At 43.3% G+C, this 17219-nt stretch overlaps 1 protein-coding gene across 2 annotated transcripts in view; it reads left to right on the forward strand.

Annotated features, from left to right (window-relative positions):
- Window positions 1-1558: 1558 nt before the first annotated feature.
- The window catches only part of lmbrd1 (LMBR1 domain containing 1), a 115694-nt gene continuing 100033 nt past the window's right edge, over window positions 1559-17219 (forward strand). For both annotated transcript variants that reach the window (XM_078400010.1, XM_078400011.1), the window contains exons 1-2: window positions 1559-1712; window positions 11718-11894. In XM_078400010.1, coding sequence (XP_078256136.1) covers window positions 1653-1712; window positions 11718-11894 — 237 coding nt within the window. In that variant the 5' untranslated portion in view covers window positions 1559-1652. The remainder of the gene's footprint in view (window positions 1713-11717; window positions 11895-17219) is intronic.

Here is a 17219-nt window from a genome sequence, read left to right on the forward strand (position 1 = left end):
ACTACAGCCAAAACGGTACACGATAGCGCGCCAATTTTAGGTCTACCTTACTCACCGTCGTCCCTTTGGTGCTAATGGGAGAAGGGGAAAGGGGGGAAGGGGGGAAGGGGTTGGAGAGGGTGCTTGCACTGGCTATTCTGGATCATTCTGGATCCATGTCCTAGAAGTCCAATAAGCTAATTTGCAGCGTGTACGTATAAAATCAATAAGCATGTGTTTTTCCCCCAATCTAAACACTGAACTATGTTTGAAAAACTAGGTATCCCCCTTAGTGATGGGAACAGGCCTTATTTATTACATCAGCTGAGCTAATCTCGGATATTGCTGGGAAGAAAAGTTTGTCTTATGTTATACAATATATCCTTGTAGCTGTATGATCTGAGCCTCTTGATTTCCTAATTCTTTCAAGTATGCCCAATAATTTTCCTAAGCACCTAATTGTTTTTGCTCTTCTGTAAGCAGACAACTCCATTTTAGTAGAAAAGCAGACAGCAGTGGTAATATTGCTTATGCAGTATTGTAATTGGCTTATATGGCTTTACAAATAACATTATTGCATCTCCTGTCTTATGGATTTCCTTTATCATTATTTAAATATCATTTTCAAACAAAATATTTTATCTCATGAAGCTGGGCAAAGAAGACTCATAACAAGCTTTTATTTTGGAAAGGCTTGTACTTTAGCTAGATACTAGCACTTACTTAATCGAGTTTGGCTCTTAGGATCCCCTGAGAGCACACTGGAATGTGTCAGATGGTTCATCCAGATGGAAAATGACCTGCTTCCACTCCATTTCGGTGAGTATTGAGGAGACTGATGACTCCATTATAAGATCCACACACTGTACCACAGAGGAGGCAGCTGACGCTACAAGGGGTGGTGGTAAATGTTGAATGGTCCGCTGTTTACATAGGGCTTCTGATGAATCGATGTCCTTAATAACATCCCCATTGCCCCTTCTCCATTTGGAGCATTCATGGACAAGGAGGAGTTTGTAGGGATCTTGCAGTTTTTCCAAGGAGACTGAAAATATCGTTAAATCCTTTCATCTACTCAGTAAGCTGTTCTCATTATAGAGCTGGTAATAGAGTATAACTTTTGAGGAGTCAAGGAATTGCAGATGCGGGTTTACTAAAAAGACAGAAAGCGTTGGATTTGATTCAGGCATGTGAACCAAATGGTCTATCCATTGGAATCAACCCCATGGCCATGCCATGTAACTAGGGCCGCAATGGTGGAGATGTTGGCCTGGGAGAAGCCCTGACTTTATTCACTTAATCTTTTAGAGAATGTGGAGGACGTTGCACACCGAAGCGGGGTGTTACTTTCTCTGTGGCTTTGAGATACTTGCTCACTGGATATATTTTGTCACGAAGTCGTGGTCTTGGTCTTCAAAGCATCCACTTCTTCAGGCAGGCAGGGAGTGAGGGAGGGGCGGGTGAGCGAGCGAGCGCCTCGAGCCCGCAGGAGAGGCCGTTACCCGGCGCGCGAGCACGTGGATGAGCGGCGGTTACACGCGCGCGGCCGGTGCGCGAGCACGTGGATGAGCGGCGGTTACGCGCGCGCTGCCGGTACACGGGGGCGCGAGCACGTCGTGGAGCGGTTGCGTGCGCGCCGCGGTTGTTGGGAGGCGGCGACTGTCTGAGTGGAGATGGGGTCGGTGCTCACCGAGGCCGTGTGGGGATGGTCCATATTCACCCTCGTCCTGCTGGTAGGCAGCCGCTCCTTCCTGGCGACGCCGGTGCGCGACTGTCTCGGTGGACGTTAAACTTGGGCAGGCTGGGAGCGGAGGCAAGGCCCGTGGGCTCCAGAAGCCCGGGTCTAGCGCACTGTGCACCCTCGGGTGCTCGGGCCCGGACCCAGGTGTCAGCTGGCTGCACCAGGAGAGGTTTACTGGAGAAAGTAAACAGTAGCCACTCAGAACTAGTGATTCTGCATCGTACAGAACTGTTGATAACTACCTTTCAAACTTCTGTGTCATGTAGGGCCGAAAGGGTGCAGAACCTATGTAACCCGATGTTTGTAAACATTTTATTTCGCTGTACCTCGGTACATGTGACAAATAAAGTACCATAACCGGTAAAGGTTCTCTCGCACTCCACTTGGTGGGGGAGGCTGATTATCATATCATATCATATATATACAGCCGGAAACTGGCCTTTTCGGCCCTCCAAGTCCGTGCCGCCCAGCGATCCCCGTACATTAACACCATCCTACACCCACTAGGGACAATTGTTACATTTACCCAGCCAATTAACCTACATACCTGTACATCATTGAAAGAATCGATTGAATGCGGAATAGTTTACAAGGGCCGAATAGTCCGGTTTTTTTGTTGAACTTATTTTGCAACAATTTGTCTTTTAAACAGACAGTCACCTAATCAAAAACTATGTTTTAGTTGTAAACCAAATTTGGGGCGGAACCTCCTAAAACATGTACAGTCAACTGTGGTTACACATTGAAACTCCCATAAAATACACAAAACAATTAGATAATATTTCCAAGAACCTATTGGCTAAGGAATAACAGGGGATAGTTTCCTAGTGTAGTTCTTCAGTTTGTATTGTTGTGGTCGCAGGTTATTGCAATATATCAATATTAATCACTCTTAATAATTCAATACATTTCCCCGGAAGTGCCAATGGTATTTGTGAAATAGTATAGCCCTATTATTGTAATGGCCTTTACATCACTTCTATTGACATAAATATTGTGGCAATGGCAACATTTGTGTTTGTAATTTAGTTTGCGTTTTAAAAGATGTCCTTTAAATTAAACTTAACATGAATTGTGAAATAATTTTCAAAGGTTTTTACTCATGAAATGCGTTGGGTGAACCATATTTTGGCAAAACTAATACGCTGCTGGGAAACTTCCCTTCTGTGCCCTGGGGTTCTAATGACATTAGCTTTTATGTATAATACAAATGTTAAGTATATTTGAGGGGTGTAGAATTGTGGTGTATGTTTGTATAAAAATACTTTTGAGATTGATAATTAATTTTCTGTTAAGAGTTGAATGATTCATCCAAACTTGAATGCATTAATGGTGCACAGCATTGACATCCTGCCTACCCTTACTATCTGTCTGCCTTGTCTTCCTGTACTGTATGGGTCAGTAAGTTAATTGGCCACCAAGTTGCCCTGGTAGTGGTAGAATCTGGAGGGAGAAATTTAGTGGGAGAATGGGATTGTTCAGTGAGCTGATGTAGACTTAACGGGTTGAATGGCCTCTGCTATATGTTGAGTGTTTATTTAAAGATGGTAAATGTGTTTCAGTATAAATAATGGGGAGATAATAGAAATGCTTGTGGTGGGGGGTGAAAATTGTAGCAAAGAGGATGTACTGTAAGCAAAATAACTTGGGCCACATATATTGAATTCAAGGTTGCAAGAGAAATTACAATGACCACAATCTCTCCAACTGCAGAGGAGATGTCACCTTGCAAGAAGAATTGTGGAGATTAACAGTGGCACAGCTGGTCGAGCAGCCGTGTCAGTGCTGGACCTGGGTTTGATCCTGCCCATGGCTGCTGTCTGTGGAGTTTGCATATATATATTCCTTTATTTGTCCCACACCGGGGACATTTACAGTGTTACAGCAGCAAAGTGGATAGCAAGAGAGCAAGAGATCATTCATTATAAATAGAAGATACATAAATTGTCATCAGTTTTCCGTGTGTTCTTAGCTGTTATTGTTGACTCGCCTGCTGGGAGCAGTGCTGGTTGTGCTGTCTCACAGCAGCAGGAAGGAAGGACCTCCTATATCTCCTTCACGCACTTGGGATGAAGGAGTCTGTCACTGAAGGAGCTACTCAGTGCAGTGACAGTGTCGTGCATGGAGTGGGAGTCATTGTCCAGCAGCGATGTTAGCTTTGCCATCATCATCCTCTCTCCCACCACCTGCACTGAGTCGAGGGGGCAACCCAGAACAGAGACGGCCTTCCTGACCAGTTTGTCGAGTCTCTTCCCTTCCGCCGCTGAGATGCTGCTGCTCCAGCAGACCACTCCATAGAAAATGGCCGATGCAACCACCGTGTTGTAGAAGGTCTTTCTAAAAAATATAGTGCTCCCTGCACTCCAAAGGACCTGAGTCTCCTTAGCAGATAAAGTCTGCTCTGGCCCTTTCTGTATAGTGCATCGGTGTTTTCAGTCCAGTCCAGTTTTTTGTTGAGGTAGACACCCAGGTACTTATAGAAATCCACCCTCTCGATGTCCATTCCCTGGATGTTCACCGGTGTCAGGGGGACCTGGCTGCGCCTACGGAAATCTACAACTCTGGTTTTTCCCGCGTTGATCCGGAGGCAGTTCCGCTGGCACCAGTCCACAAACTCCTTGATCAGTTCTCTGTACGCCCTGTCCTCGTCGCCTGTGATGAGGCCGACGATGGCAGAGTCGTCAGAGAACTTCTGTAGATAGGAGTCTGCCTGAAGTCCGCAGTGTACAGGGTGAACAAGAATGGAGCTAGCACTGTTCCCTGCGGAACCCCAGTGCTGCAGACCACCCTGTCCGAGACCAGGTCCTTTGTCCTCACATACTGTGGTCGGTGAGGTATTCTCCCTATGATTGTGTGGATTCCCTCTGAGTGCTCCAATTTTCTCCCACATGCCAAAGACGTTTTGGTCTGTAGGATAGGAAAGAACTTTTAGTCTGTAGGTTAAATTGCACCTGATATGTAGAGAAAGTGTGATATCATATCATATCATATCATATATATACAGCCGGAAACAGGCCTTTTCGGCCCTCCAAGTCCGTGCCGCCCAGCGATCCCCATACATTAACACTATCCTACACCCACTAGGGACAATTTTTTTTAAACATTTACCCAGCCAATTAACCTACATACCTGTACGTCTTTGGAGAATTAGTGCGAATGGGTAATCGTTGGTTGGCGTGGACTTGATGGGGGAAGGCTTGTTTTCAAGCTGTGTCTCTCAACTAAACTAATCACAATGTGTGCTTTGGAATTAACAAGTTCATGCACTATATTTTTGCAACTAAAAACTTATCATGACCTTAAAAGATCAGTTATTTTTTAAAGTTTGGTTTTTCATTTATTTAAAGGACAAAAATGTCAAATATCAGGACGTAACAGTTTGAGCAATCATATTTACATGGACTGTTCATGAATAAAGCCAAGAAGCTTGACACAGCAAAGCTCTGACAATCTGCTATCCATTTGTTCACAAATCCCAATGATTTGGCTTCTGGCTCATTGACCCAGTTTCTTCTAATCTGTTAAGATTGCATGGAGTCTTGTTTTCTGCACTTTTAAAAAACTCGCCATGACCTTATTTCAGGCAATCTCCGGAATCCCATTTTCCATACTTTAAGTGTAACATATTAAATGTGAAATACTAGTATGTGGAGATATTACCAGAAGTAATATCCAAAAATCTCTAGATTATCAGTTTTAAAGTAGCTTTGTACAATAAAGCAACAGTTTCAAAATGTCAGAAAGATATGTTTTTTCCATAAGCAAACATTGCACGAATCTTGCTTTGCTGCACATGCATCTTGAAATATGTGAAAAGAAAAAAGTTCACACTTAGTTTAGTTTAGAGATGCAGTGCAGAAACAGACCCATCAGCCCACCAAGTCTGTGCCGACCAGCAATCCCCGCACATTAACACTATCCTACGCACACACTAGGGACAATTTACAATTTTTACCAAAGCCAATTATCCTACAAACCTGTGCGTCTTTGGAGTGTGGGAGGAAACTAGAGCACCCGGAGAAAACCCATGCAGGTCACGGGGAAAACGTACAAACTCCATACAGCCAGGATTGAACCTGGGTCTCTGGCGCTGTAAGGCAGCAACTCTACTGCTGTGCCACTGTGCCGCCCCTTGGACTAAGATGTCTCTGTTAAGAAGGGTCTTGACCCGAAACATCATCCTTTCCTTCTCTCCAGAGATGCTGCCTGTCCCGCTGAGTTACTCCTGCATTTTGTGTCTATCTCTGTCACTGACGTGTAGTGAATTGATGGCATATTCACAACCGAGCGAAGAGAACACTGCAACATTGATTAACTGAAAATAACTTATTGACCGCTTTGGTTGTATCAATCTGTACTGTTTTGCGTAAGGTGTTTGGGAAGGTAATTTTCAGGAATACTTGCCAATTATTGTCGATTTTGATTTTTTTTTTGGTACTGAAGTCAGTTGATCAGTTGATTTAGTTGTTCATTGGTGTTCTACTGATGGGGCTGATTCACAAATAGGAGGAAGCTTTCAAGAGCTTTTGAAGGCCAATTTAGAGGATCAAGGAGAGGGCAGTGAAATTGTAGAACATATTAGCATTGTAAAGGATATGATATCAGGTGTTGATGTGATCTTAAAGTTGGATTTATTCCTATGGCCTGTTGAGATGTAACTGGTTGTTATGGGAGGCAGAAGAGGAAATTGCTGGGGTCCCAAAAGAGAATCGCAGCAAAGGTGCGTGATGACTGGAGGGCATTAATGTAGTTTCTTTAGTCGAGAATGGCAGCAGGATAAGCCAGGGACTACAGGCCGATGAATGTAATGGACTAGAGAAGGGTTCTGACCCAACCCGTGGTCTGAAGAAGGGTTCCGTCTTGAAATGCCACCTATTCTCTTTCTCTAGAGATGCTGCCTGACCCGCTCAGTTATTCCAGCAATTTGTGTCTATCTTTGATATAAAACAACATCTGCACTTCCTTCCTACACATTATGAATGGCATTGATAGGAAATGTATTGTCAAGAATCCTGATGGATGGGATGAATCTACACATGGAAAGTCAAGAATTAGAATAGAAAACAGCTCAGAAAAAGGCTGTTTGGCCCACAAAGTCCCTGCTGAACATGATGCTAAGTTAATCTGATCTTTCATTTCCCCTTACTTTTGACCTTCCAAAGTGCAGTACCTCACATTTTCTCAGATTGAACTCCATCTGCCATTTTTCAATCCATTTCCTTAGCTGATCTGTATACAATGACACCCTTGCTCACTGTCTGCAACTCCACCAAATTTGGTGTCGATCGCAAATGATTTGCTAACCAGCCCATCTACATTTACAACAGTAGTTTATTTCAAACAACAGAGGTCCCAGCACAGATCCATGTGGAACTCTACTGGTCACAGCCAGAATTACACTATTCCACCACAACCCTTGGTCTTAGTCATAGAGTCATGCAGCATGGAGGCAGGCCCTTCGGCTGAACTTGGCCATGCGGACCAAGATACCCCATCTACACCTGACCCATCGGCCAAATTCCCTCTAAACCTTTCCTATCCATATACGTGTTCAAATGTCTTTTAAATTGTGTTATAGTACCTGCATTAACTTCCTCCTCTTCCAGACTCTACGAAAAAGCTGCCCCTCAGGTTTGTGTTAAATCTTTCCCCTCTCACTTTAAACCTATGTCCCTTACTCTCATATAAGACTCTACTCGAATTCATCTACACAATCAATTCCCCTCATGATCTTATATACTTCAATAAGATCACTCATCCTCCTGTACTTCAAGGTTTAAAGTCCTACCCTGCCCAGGTTCTCTGTATAGCTCAGGCCTTCAAGACTTGGCAAAGTCCACATATCTCTTCTCTGCACTCTTTTCAGTTTAATCACATCTTTCCTATAGCAGGGTGACCAAAACTGAACACAATATTTAAAATATGGCCTCACCAATGTCTTGTACAACCGTAACATAATATCTCAACTTCTATGCTCAATATCCCGACTGATGAAGGTCAATGTGCCAAAAGCCTTCTTGACCAGCCTATCTAACTGGCATTACTTTCAAAGAACTATGTACCTTCACTCTTAGATCTCTCTGCTCCACAAAACTCCCCAGACCCCTGCCATTCACTCTGAAAATCGTGCCCTGATGTGACTTTCTTTAACGCAACACCTTAACTTATCTGCATTAAACTCCATTAACTATTCCTCAGTCCACTTTCCCAACTGATCAAGATCCTGCTGTAATTTTTGATAACCATCTTTGCTATTTACCACCCACTTCAATGTCATCTGAAAACTTACCAATCATGCCTTACACATTCTCATCCAAATCGATTATATAAACTGGTGGCTCCCAATTGTTTTGGAGGAATTTGCTGAGTTTTAGAATCTTGATAGGTGATGGCACTGAAAATGTGGTGGATGGATTAGTTCCCAGAATGAACATGAAAGTGCAGATATCTTGAGGATTACAGTGCTGGAGGAAATTAGGAATTGGTAGTCAAAGTACCTCAGCAAATCAAGGGTAGTGAGTAAACATGGCTAAATTCACTCAACATGTTGGAAGATGACAGGGAAGAAAGTAACTTTTATTATTACATGTCTGAGTCTGAAGTTGCTGACGTAAGAAATTGAAAATTTGCACTTTTATATTGGGGTTTTAGGCATGTTACCATGTGGGTGGTAGACACAAAATGCTGGTAACTCAGTGGGTCAGGCACCATCTCAGGAGTGAAGGAATGGGTGACGTTTCGGATCAAGACCCTTCTACCATTTGGGTGGTTCCCTGATTCCCATTCTTGTAACCGGTGAAGGAAGGATTGCTTTGGTAGGCAAGCCCATGCTGCTGCAAGTTGAAATATGATCTTATAAACTGAACAATTTACCATGTTGTGTGAACAATAAGACCCGTCTTCTTCTTGCGTTTGAGGCAGAGGTTATGAAGCTGCTTCTGCTTCTGCTGTCTCTGTTGCCGTTCGCCTGACTGAGGTCAGTTGACAGGGCTCACCACAGGGAGGTCGACAACATGAGCCCCAATAAGACCTGTTAGACAATGTGTTCACGGGAAACAAAACTATTCTGACTACAAATGATACTTTAATATGCCTTATTGTATTCTAAACTACAACTGTGAATCAGCTTGAAACAAAAAGAGCTGGCACAACAGATTCAACTTGATTTAGTAAAAGTATGCATGATTTTTAAATCGTTAATGCACGCTTCTATTCAGTGGTTCTAAATTTGTAGCATATTTCTAAGAAAGTGCTAATGTTTAAAATATCGAGGATTTCTACCCTTTTTACTGCCTGATAGAGCAGCAGATCATAAAACACTTTGTAGGACACTAATTACATAGACAGTTGGCTTTAAACTGCAATCTAACGCAAAGGTTTGTCAAAAAAACTTTTCATAGTTACTCAAATAATGACACACATAGGCTATCATCACTCGCAATGCAACCTAATGTTATGGAAAGCACTCTTTGAAGGAACAAATTGCAATGCATTTTGGCATTCAACCAACATGTTGGATGATGAAAAGGAAGAGTTACCTTGCCCAATTCCCTAAGTCAGGCTTTGCCCTCTCCGTTGAAGGGTCTCTGCATATTGCCCAGGAACCTTTCTTGACCACACTTGACAAATTCCACCCCATCTGAGCCCTTGGCATTGTGGCAGTCCCTATTATGTTGGGAAAGTTAAAATCTACCGCTATAACACCCCAATTAGTCTTGCAATCGCCCACCATGTTTATCCATCTAATTTCTATTGCCATTTGGGGCCTATAGTACAATCCCAACAAGGTGATCATCTTTTTATTTTTCAGCTCCATCTTTATAGCCTCACTGGACAATCCATCAGTTATTTCAACTCTGACGACAAAAGTGATGTTCTCCTTAATCAATAACGTACTTATCCCTCCTCTTTTGTCCTTGCCTTTATCTCGTCAGTAGCACCTGTACCCTGAAGCTGCCAGGCTTCCCCCCCCTTACCCTGATTTCCATAATCACTATAATGTCCCAGGTGCACATACCTATCCACGTCCTGAGTTCATCTGCCTTGCTTGTCAGGCCTCTTGCATTGAAGTGAATGTAATTTAATCCAACCGTCTTTTCTCACTCCCTGCTGTGCCCCTGTATTTCCTGTCTACTGAACATGCTGTATTTGATTTCAAACATCCCACCTGCCTAAAAGTACATAGTAGTTTTCTAAAAGTGGTGACACAGATGGACAGAGTGGTTAAGGAGATGTTTGGCATGCTTTCCTTCATTGGAGGAGGCATTGAATACAATGATTTGGGACCTCAGGATATAATGACTTCATGCCATTGGTGAGATAGTACCGAGAATACTTTATGCAGTTCTGGTCACCAGAAGGAAGTGATTAAGCTGGAGAGTGTGCAGAAAAGATTTGCAAAGGTGTTGCTAGAACTGGAGGGTTTGAATTACAAGGAGGGATTGGATAGGCTGAGACTGTTTGCTCTGGAAGGAAGGAGCCTATGTGGCCGTCTTCAAGGTTTATGAAATAATGAAGGGTATAGATACGGTGAATAACAGGGGAGTCTTTTATAACAGGGGAGTCTAAAACAAGGGGGCCTTGGATTTATGTTGAAAATGAATCTATGGGGCAAGTTTTTCACAATGAGGGTGGTGGATATTTTGAGGCGGCTGCCAGAGGTAGAAGAGATGGATACAATAACAATATTTAAAAGACATTTGGACAAGTACATGAATAGGATTGGTTAGAGGGACATGAATCAAGTGTAGGGGAATGCACTTTGCTCAGAAAATCTTCTTTGTTGGCATGTACCAGATAGGCCGAAGGGCCTGTTTCCATGTTGAACAACTCTGACTCTATAATCGTGAAAAATTTGCCTCCAATGCAATTGATAGAAATTGTTTTAAGATCGAACAAATGCTGAAACAATGCAGGTTGATAATAAATTGGAAAGATGAATGAATCATTATCTGGTTTTTATTTCTACCAATAACACCGGCAAAGCAATCTCGAGGCCAAATTCAAATGTGTTTTTTTTACCGATATGAAATCTACTGGCAATACCATGCATTTTTCTTTTTAAGAAGGCATCATTTTAAATGTAGGTATTGTGCGTAGGCTGTGGACAAGCATGTTTATTTGTGGGCACATAGTGTGCAAGCAACCCCCATGTTATGACCATTTGGGTAATGGAAATTCGCCTTTACAAATTCACTAATCAGAACCCTTTTCGATGCATGTGTAGATGACGAGGCTTTGTATTACAGAAAATTATGATTATGAACCATTTATTAGGAATTCAATAACAGGTGCGGCGGCCTACACTAGTTAGTGATATGACAAGGCAGATCGTTGGATTAAAAAAGAATACCAGGTCAGTTAAAAACACAGACAGCAGTGTAGTGGATATTTAACATACCAACATGTCTTTGGGATGTGGAGGAAAACCTCCAGGGAGAATGTCCAGACTCCACAGAGACCACATAATTATATGAAGTGTGTCACGGTGCAGTATCATTTCCAGTGACAAAAACAGGAAATACTAAAAGTAGTTAACAGATTAGGTGACTTCCTTGGGGTGAAAATTGTATCAATATTTTGAGTCAATGGCCGTTCAAAAGTGAAAAAATGAGCAAACAAGTCTTTTGTAAGTTGCAGAGAAGTGAAGAGACCCGAGTAAATATCTGCGATAAGGTGTGGCTCGAAGTGATCAAGGTGGTTATTACTTCAAACACCTACAAAAAAAATAAAAATAAAGCAACAGATTGAACTAGAAATTTACAGTTACCGTTAGCTGGTTCTCTGATATTGTTGAATTCAATACCAGATGGATAGTAAAGTTATTTTGCTTCCATTTATGCTGGGCATCATTGGAGCTCTGTGAGATGGGACAGGGCATTGTCATGGTGACTGGAAGCTAAAGGTCACCTTTGTTTTGCAATGTGGTCACACAATCTGCATTTGGTTTCTCCAGTGTAAACATAATTTCCATTGATATTTTTCTTGTGTTTTGCAGGCAATTCTAATATTTTGCTGGATATATATCCGCCGATACCAGAGTCATCAAGAAAGTGAGGTTGTCTCCACCATAACTGCGATATGTGCACTTGCACTTGCACTGATTACTTCTTCGTTGTTGCCTGTTGATATATTCCTTGTATCTTACATGAAGGATTCCAAAGGATCTTACAAGGTACATTACTCATCAAGTTTGTTTAACAGATATCTATGAATCTATCAGTATCTATGAACATTCACAGTACAGTGATTTAAATACAATTCTGGAATTATAACTTCTATAGTTAAATAATTATTGCCAAAATTCAATTTAGTCAGATCAAACCATAATTTTTTTCTTCACCAAAGAAAGCCATTCAGCCTTGGCTTCTATAGGAAATCCAGTCCTGAATCCAAACTTGTAATAGCTTTCCTACCACTATAGCTAATGAGCCTAAAAATTCTCCTCATATGACAGTCCTGCCATCCCAGGGATCAATCTCGTGAACCTACGCTGCACTGCCTCAATTACAAGGATGTCCTTCCACAAATTAGGAGACCAAAACTGTACATAATACTCCAGATGTGGTCTTACCAGAGCCCTATACAACTGCAGAAGAATCTCTTTACTCTTATACTGAAATCCTCTCGTTATGGCCAACATGCCTTTAGCTTTCTTCACTGCCTGCTGTACCTGCATGTCAACTTTCAGTGAATGGTGTATAAGGATACCCAGGTCTCGCTGCACTTCCCCCTACCTAACCTGACACTATTCAGATAATAATCTGTCTCCTTGTTTTTGCCGCCAAAGTGGATAACCTCACATTCATCTACAAAGGAACAAAGTTGTCTGCTCTCCTGTCCTCCAGGGCCTTGCCTGTGGCTAGATAAGATAGAAAGATCAAGGCCCCAGCAACCTCCTCACATACCACTCTCAAAAACCTGCGATAGATGCCATTAGGAGATACAAGGAACTGTAGATGCTAGAATCCTGAACAAAACAAAGTGCTGAAGGAACTGAGCAACATCTGTGGATGGAATGGACAGGTGATGGCTAGGACCTGAAGAAGGGTCCAAACCTAAAACCACATCTGTCCATTTCCACCACCTTTTCAAAAAGGGAGGAAGAGAGAAAATGGGGAATTACAGACCAGTTAGTCTAACATCGGTAGTGGGGAAAATGCTAGAGTCAGTTATTAAAGATGGGATAGCAGCACATTTGGAAAGTGGTGAAATCATTGGACAAAGTCAGCATGGATTTATGAAAGGTAAATCATGTCTGATGAATCTTATAGAATTTTTCGAGGATGTAACTAGTAGAGTGGATAAGGGAGAACCAGTGGATGTGTTATATCTGGACTTCCAGAAGGCTTTCAACAAGGTCCCACGTAAGAGATTAGTATGCAAACTTAAAGCACACGGTATTGTGGGTTCAGTATTGATGTGGATAGAGAACTGGCTGGCAGACAGGAAGCAAAGAGTAGGAATAAACGGGTCCTTTTCAGAATGGCAGGCAGTGACTAGTGGGGTACCGCAAGGCTCAGTGCTGGGACCCCAGCTATTTACAATATATATTAATGATTTGGACGAGGGAATTGAATGCAACATCTCCAAGTTTGCGGATGACACGAAGATAGGGGGCAGTGTTAGCTGTGAGGAGGATGCTAGGAGGCTGCAACGTGACTTGGATAGGTTAGGTGAGTGGGCAAATGCATGGCAGATGCAGTATAAAGTGGATACATGTGAGGTTATCCACTTTGGTGGCAAGAACAGGAAAGCAGACTATTATCTGAATGCTGGCCGATTAGGAGAAGGGGAGATGCAACGAGACCTGGGTGTCGTGGTACACCAGTCATTGAAAGTAGGCATGCAGCAGCAGGCAGTGAAGAAAGCGAATGGTATGTTGGCATTCATAGCGAGGGGATTTGAGTATAGGAGCAGGGAGGTTCTGCTGCAGTTTTACAGGGCATTGGTGAGACCACACCTGGAGTATTGCGTACAGTTTTGGTCTCCTAATCTGAGGAAAGACATTCTTGCCATAGAGAGAGTACAGAGAAGGTTCACCAGATTGATTCCTGGGATGGCAGAACTTTCATATGAAGAAAGACTGGATAGACTCGGCTTGTACTCGCTGGAATTTAGAAGATTGAGGGGGGATCTTATAGAAACTTACAAAATTCTTAAGGGGTTGGAGAGGCTAGATGCAGGAAGATTGTTCCCGATGTTGGGGAAGTCCAGAACAAGGGGTCACAGTTTAAGGATAAGGGGGAAGTCTTTTAGGACCGAGATGAGAACTTTTTTTTCACACAGAGAATGGTGAATCTGTGGAATTATCTGCCACAGAAGGTAGTTGAGGCCAGTTCATTGGCTATATTTAAGAGGGAGTTAGATGTGGCCCTTGTGGCTAAAGGGATCAGGGGGTATGGAGAGAAGGCAGGTACGGGATACTGAGTTGGATGATCAGCCATGATCATATTGAATGGCGGTACAGGCTCGAAGGGCCGAATGGCCTACTCCTGCACCTATTTTCTATGTTTCTATGCTGCCTGACTCACTGAGTTTCTTCAGCACTTTGTGTTTTGCTCTAGGCCCCATCAGGTTTTGGAGACTTATCTGGCCCATCACCTCAACATCATCTCCTTGGTGATCTCAAAATGCTCTAACATATAGGTAGGCCCGACCCCCCCCCCCCATTGATAGTGCTATCATCCAAGTCCTTCTCCTCTTAATCTACCAATGCAAACTACCAGTTTAGTATCTCAACTACATCCTCAGACCCCAAACATAAATTTCTTCATCTATCCTTGAATGGTCTTACCCTTTCCATAATTAAACAAGGGATAAAAAAAAAAGGCAGATGGAACTGGGTAACCAGGGAGGGGTGTGAGGGAGGTGATGGATGTGTGGTGTTTGGCTGTAGACATGAAGGCTGATGATTGCTGCTGCTGAATGCTTAACACTCTGGGCCTCAATGTTGTGAACCATAATGGTTTACCAGTCTGAGCGGCGAACAAGTCTGCGTTGCAAAACGTGGCGCTGAGCCAAAGCCGAAGAGACCGACATCAGGCAGTGCCGTGGTAGGAGGGGACTCCATCGTGAGAGGCACGGACACGGACAAGCGGGATTCAAGGATGGTGTGTTGCCTCCCTGGTACCAGGATCCAGGACGTCACGGACCGAATGCAGAGCATCCTCAAGGGTGAATGTGAGCAGCCGGAAGTGGTAGTGCATGTCGGCACAAACGACGTCGGGAAGAAGAGGAAAGATATTCTGCAGCGTGACTTTAGAGAGCTCGGAAGAAGGCTGAAAAGCAGGACCTCCAGGGTGGTTATCTCCGGTTTGCTTCCAGTTCCTCGTGCTGGTGAGGGTAGGAACAGGGAGATACGGGACCTGAATGTGTGGCTGAGGAGCTGGTGCAGGGGGCAGAGATTTAGATTCTTAGACCACTGGGATCTGTTTTGGGGTAAGGGTGGATTGCACCTCAACAGGCGGGGGACCAGCATTCTGGCAGGCAGGTTTGCCGCTGCTCCACGGGTGGTTTTAAACTAAATAGGTGGTGGCGGGGAGGAGGGGGTGTTTCAAATGGGATAGACAAGGATGGAGTTAAAGGGAAAGAGAGGAGAGGAAAAATTAAGAAACACCCCAGAATGAACGGGGCAGAAAGCTCACAAAGGAATTGGGGAGAATGTTCAAGTGTAATAGGAATCAATGTGAAAGCTGAAATGAGCAAAGGATTAAAAGAACTATATATGAATGTGCAAAGTATAAGAAGTAAAGTGGATGAGCTTGAGGCTCAGGTATGACATTGTGGGGATTACAGAGACGTGGCTGCAGAAGGATCAGGACTGGGAACTGACTATTCAGGGTTATACGTCCTGTAGAAAGGACAGGCAGGTGGGCAGAGGAGGTGGGGTAGCTCTGTTGGTGAGGGATAGAATTCAGTCCCTTGTGAGGGGTGACATTGGGACTGACGATGTAGAGTCACTGTGGATAGAGTTGAGGAATTGTAAAGGTAAGAAAACACTAATGGAAGTTATCTACAGACCCCCAAACACTAGCCTGGATATAGGGTGTAAGTTGGAGCAGGAGTTAAAATTGGCATGTAACAAAGGTAATGCCACTGTGGTTATGGGGGATTACAATATGCAGGTAGATTGGAAAAATCAGTTTGGTTCTAGACCCCAAGAAAGGGAGTTTGGAGAGTGCCTCCGAGATGGATTCTCAGAGCAGCTTGTACTAGAGCCTACCAGAGAGAAGACAATTCTGGATTTAGTGTCGTCCAATGAACCAGATTTAATAAGGGAACTCAAGGTAAAGGAACCGCTTGGTAGTGACCATAATATGATTAGTTTTAATCTGCAATTTGAGAGGGAGAAGGTTAAACCTGGAATGTCAGTGTTGCAGTTGAACAAAGGGGACTATGAAGGCATGAGAGAGGAGCTAGCCAAGGTCGAATGGAAAGGGATCCTAGCAGGAATGAAGGTGGAACAGCAATGGCAGGAATTTCTGGGCATAATCCAGAAGATGCAGGATCATTTCATTCCAAAGAGGAAGAAAGATTCTATGGGGAATAAGAGGCAACCGTGGCTGACAAGGGAAGTTAAAGATGGAATAAAATTAAAAGAAAAGATGTATAAGATAGCAAAGAGAAGCAGGAAGCCAGAGGATTGGGCAACTTTCAAAGAACAAAAGAAGATAGCAAAAAGGGCAATACGGGCTGAAAAGATGAGGTGCGAAGCGAAGCTGGCCAAGAATATAAAGAAGGACAGTAAAAGCTTCTTTAGGATGTTAAGAGAAAAAGATTAGTAAAGACAAATGTGGGTCCCTTGAAGGTAGAAACGAATGAAATTATTATGGGTAACAAGGAAATGGTGGAAGAGTTGAACAGGTATCAAGGATCAAGGGAGACAGAGGAATTGAAAGAAATTTGCATTAGGCGAGAAATAGTGCTGGGTAGACTGATGGGACTGAAGGCTGATAAATCCCCAGGGCCTGGGGATTTATCAGCCTCCCAGGGTACTCAAGGAGGTGGCTCAAGCAATCGTGGACGCATTGGAAAATGATCACCAATGTTCAATGGATTCTGGATCAGTTCCTGTGAATTGGAGGGTAGCTAAAGTTATTCCACTTTTCAAAAAAGGAGCGAGAGAGAAAACGGGGAATTATAGACCAGTTAGCCTGACATCGGTGGTGGGGAAGATGCTGGAGTCAATTATTGAAGAGGTAATAACGGCACATTTGGATAGCGGTAAAACGATTAGTCCAAGTCAGCATGAATTTATGAAGGGGAAATCCTGCTTGACTAATCTTCTGGAATTTTATGAGGATGTGACAAGTAAAGTGAATGAAGGAGAGCCAGTGGATGTAGTGTATGTAGACTTTCAGAAAGCCTTTGATAACGTTCCACACGGGAGGTTGGTGAGCAAAATTAGAGCACATGGTATTGGGGATAGGGTATTGACATGGATTGAGAATTGGTTGGCAGACAGGAAGCAAAGAGTAGGAATAAACGGGTCCTTTTC

Source organism: Rhinoraja longicauda, chromosome 5 (assembly GCF_053455715.1).
Source record: "Rhinoraja longicauda isolate Sanriku21f chromosome 5, sRhiLon1.1, whole genome shotgun sequence".
Taxonomy (NCBI): Eukaryota; Metazoa; Chordata; class Chondrichthyes; order Rajiformes; family Arhynchobatidae; genus Rhinoraja; species Rhinoraja longicauda.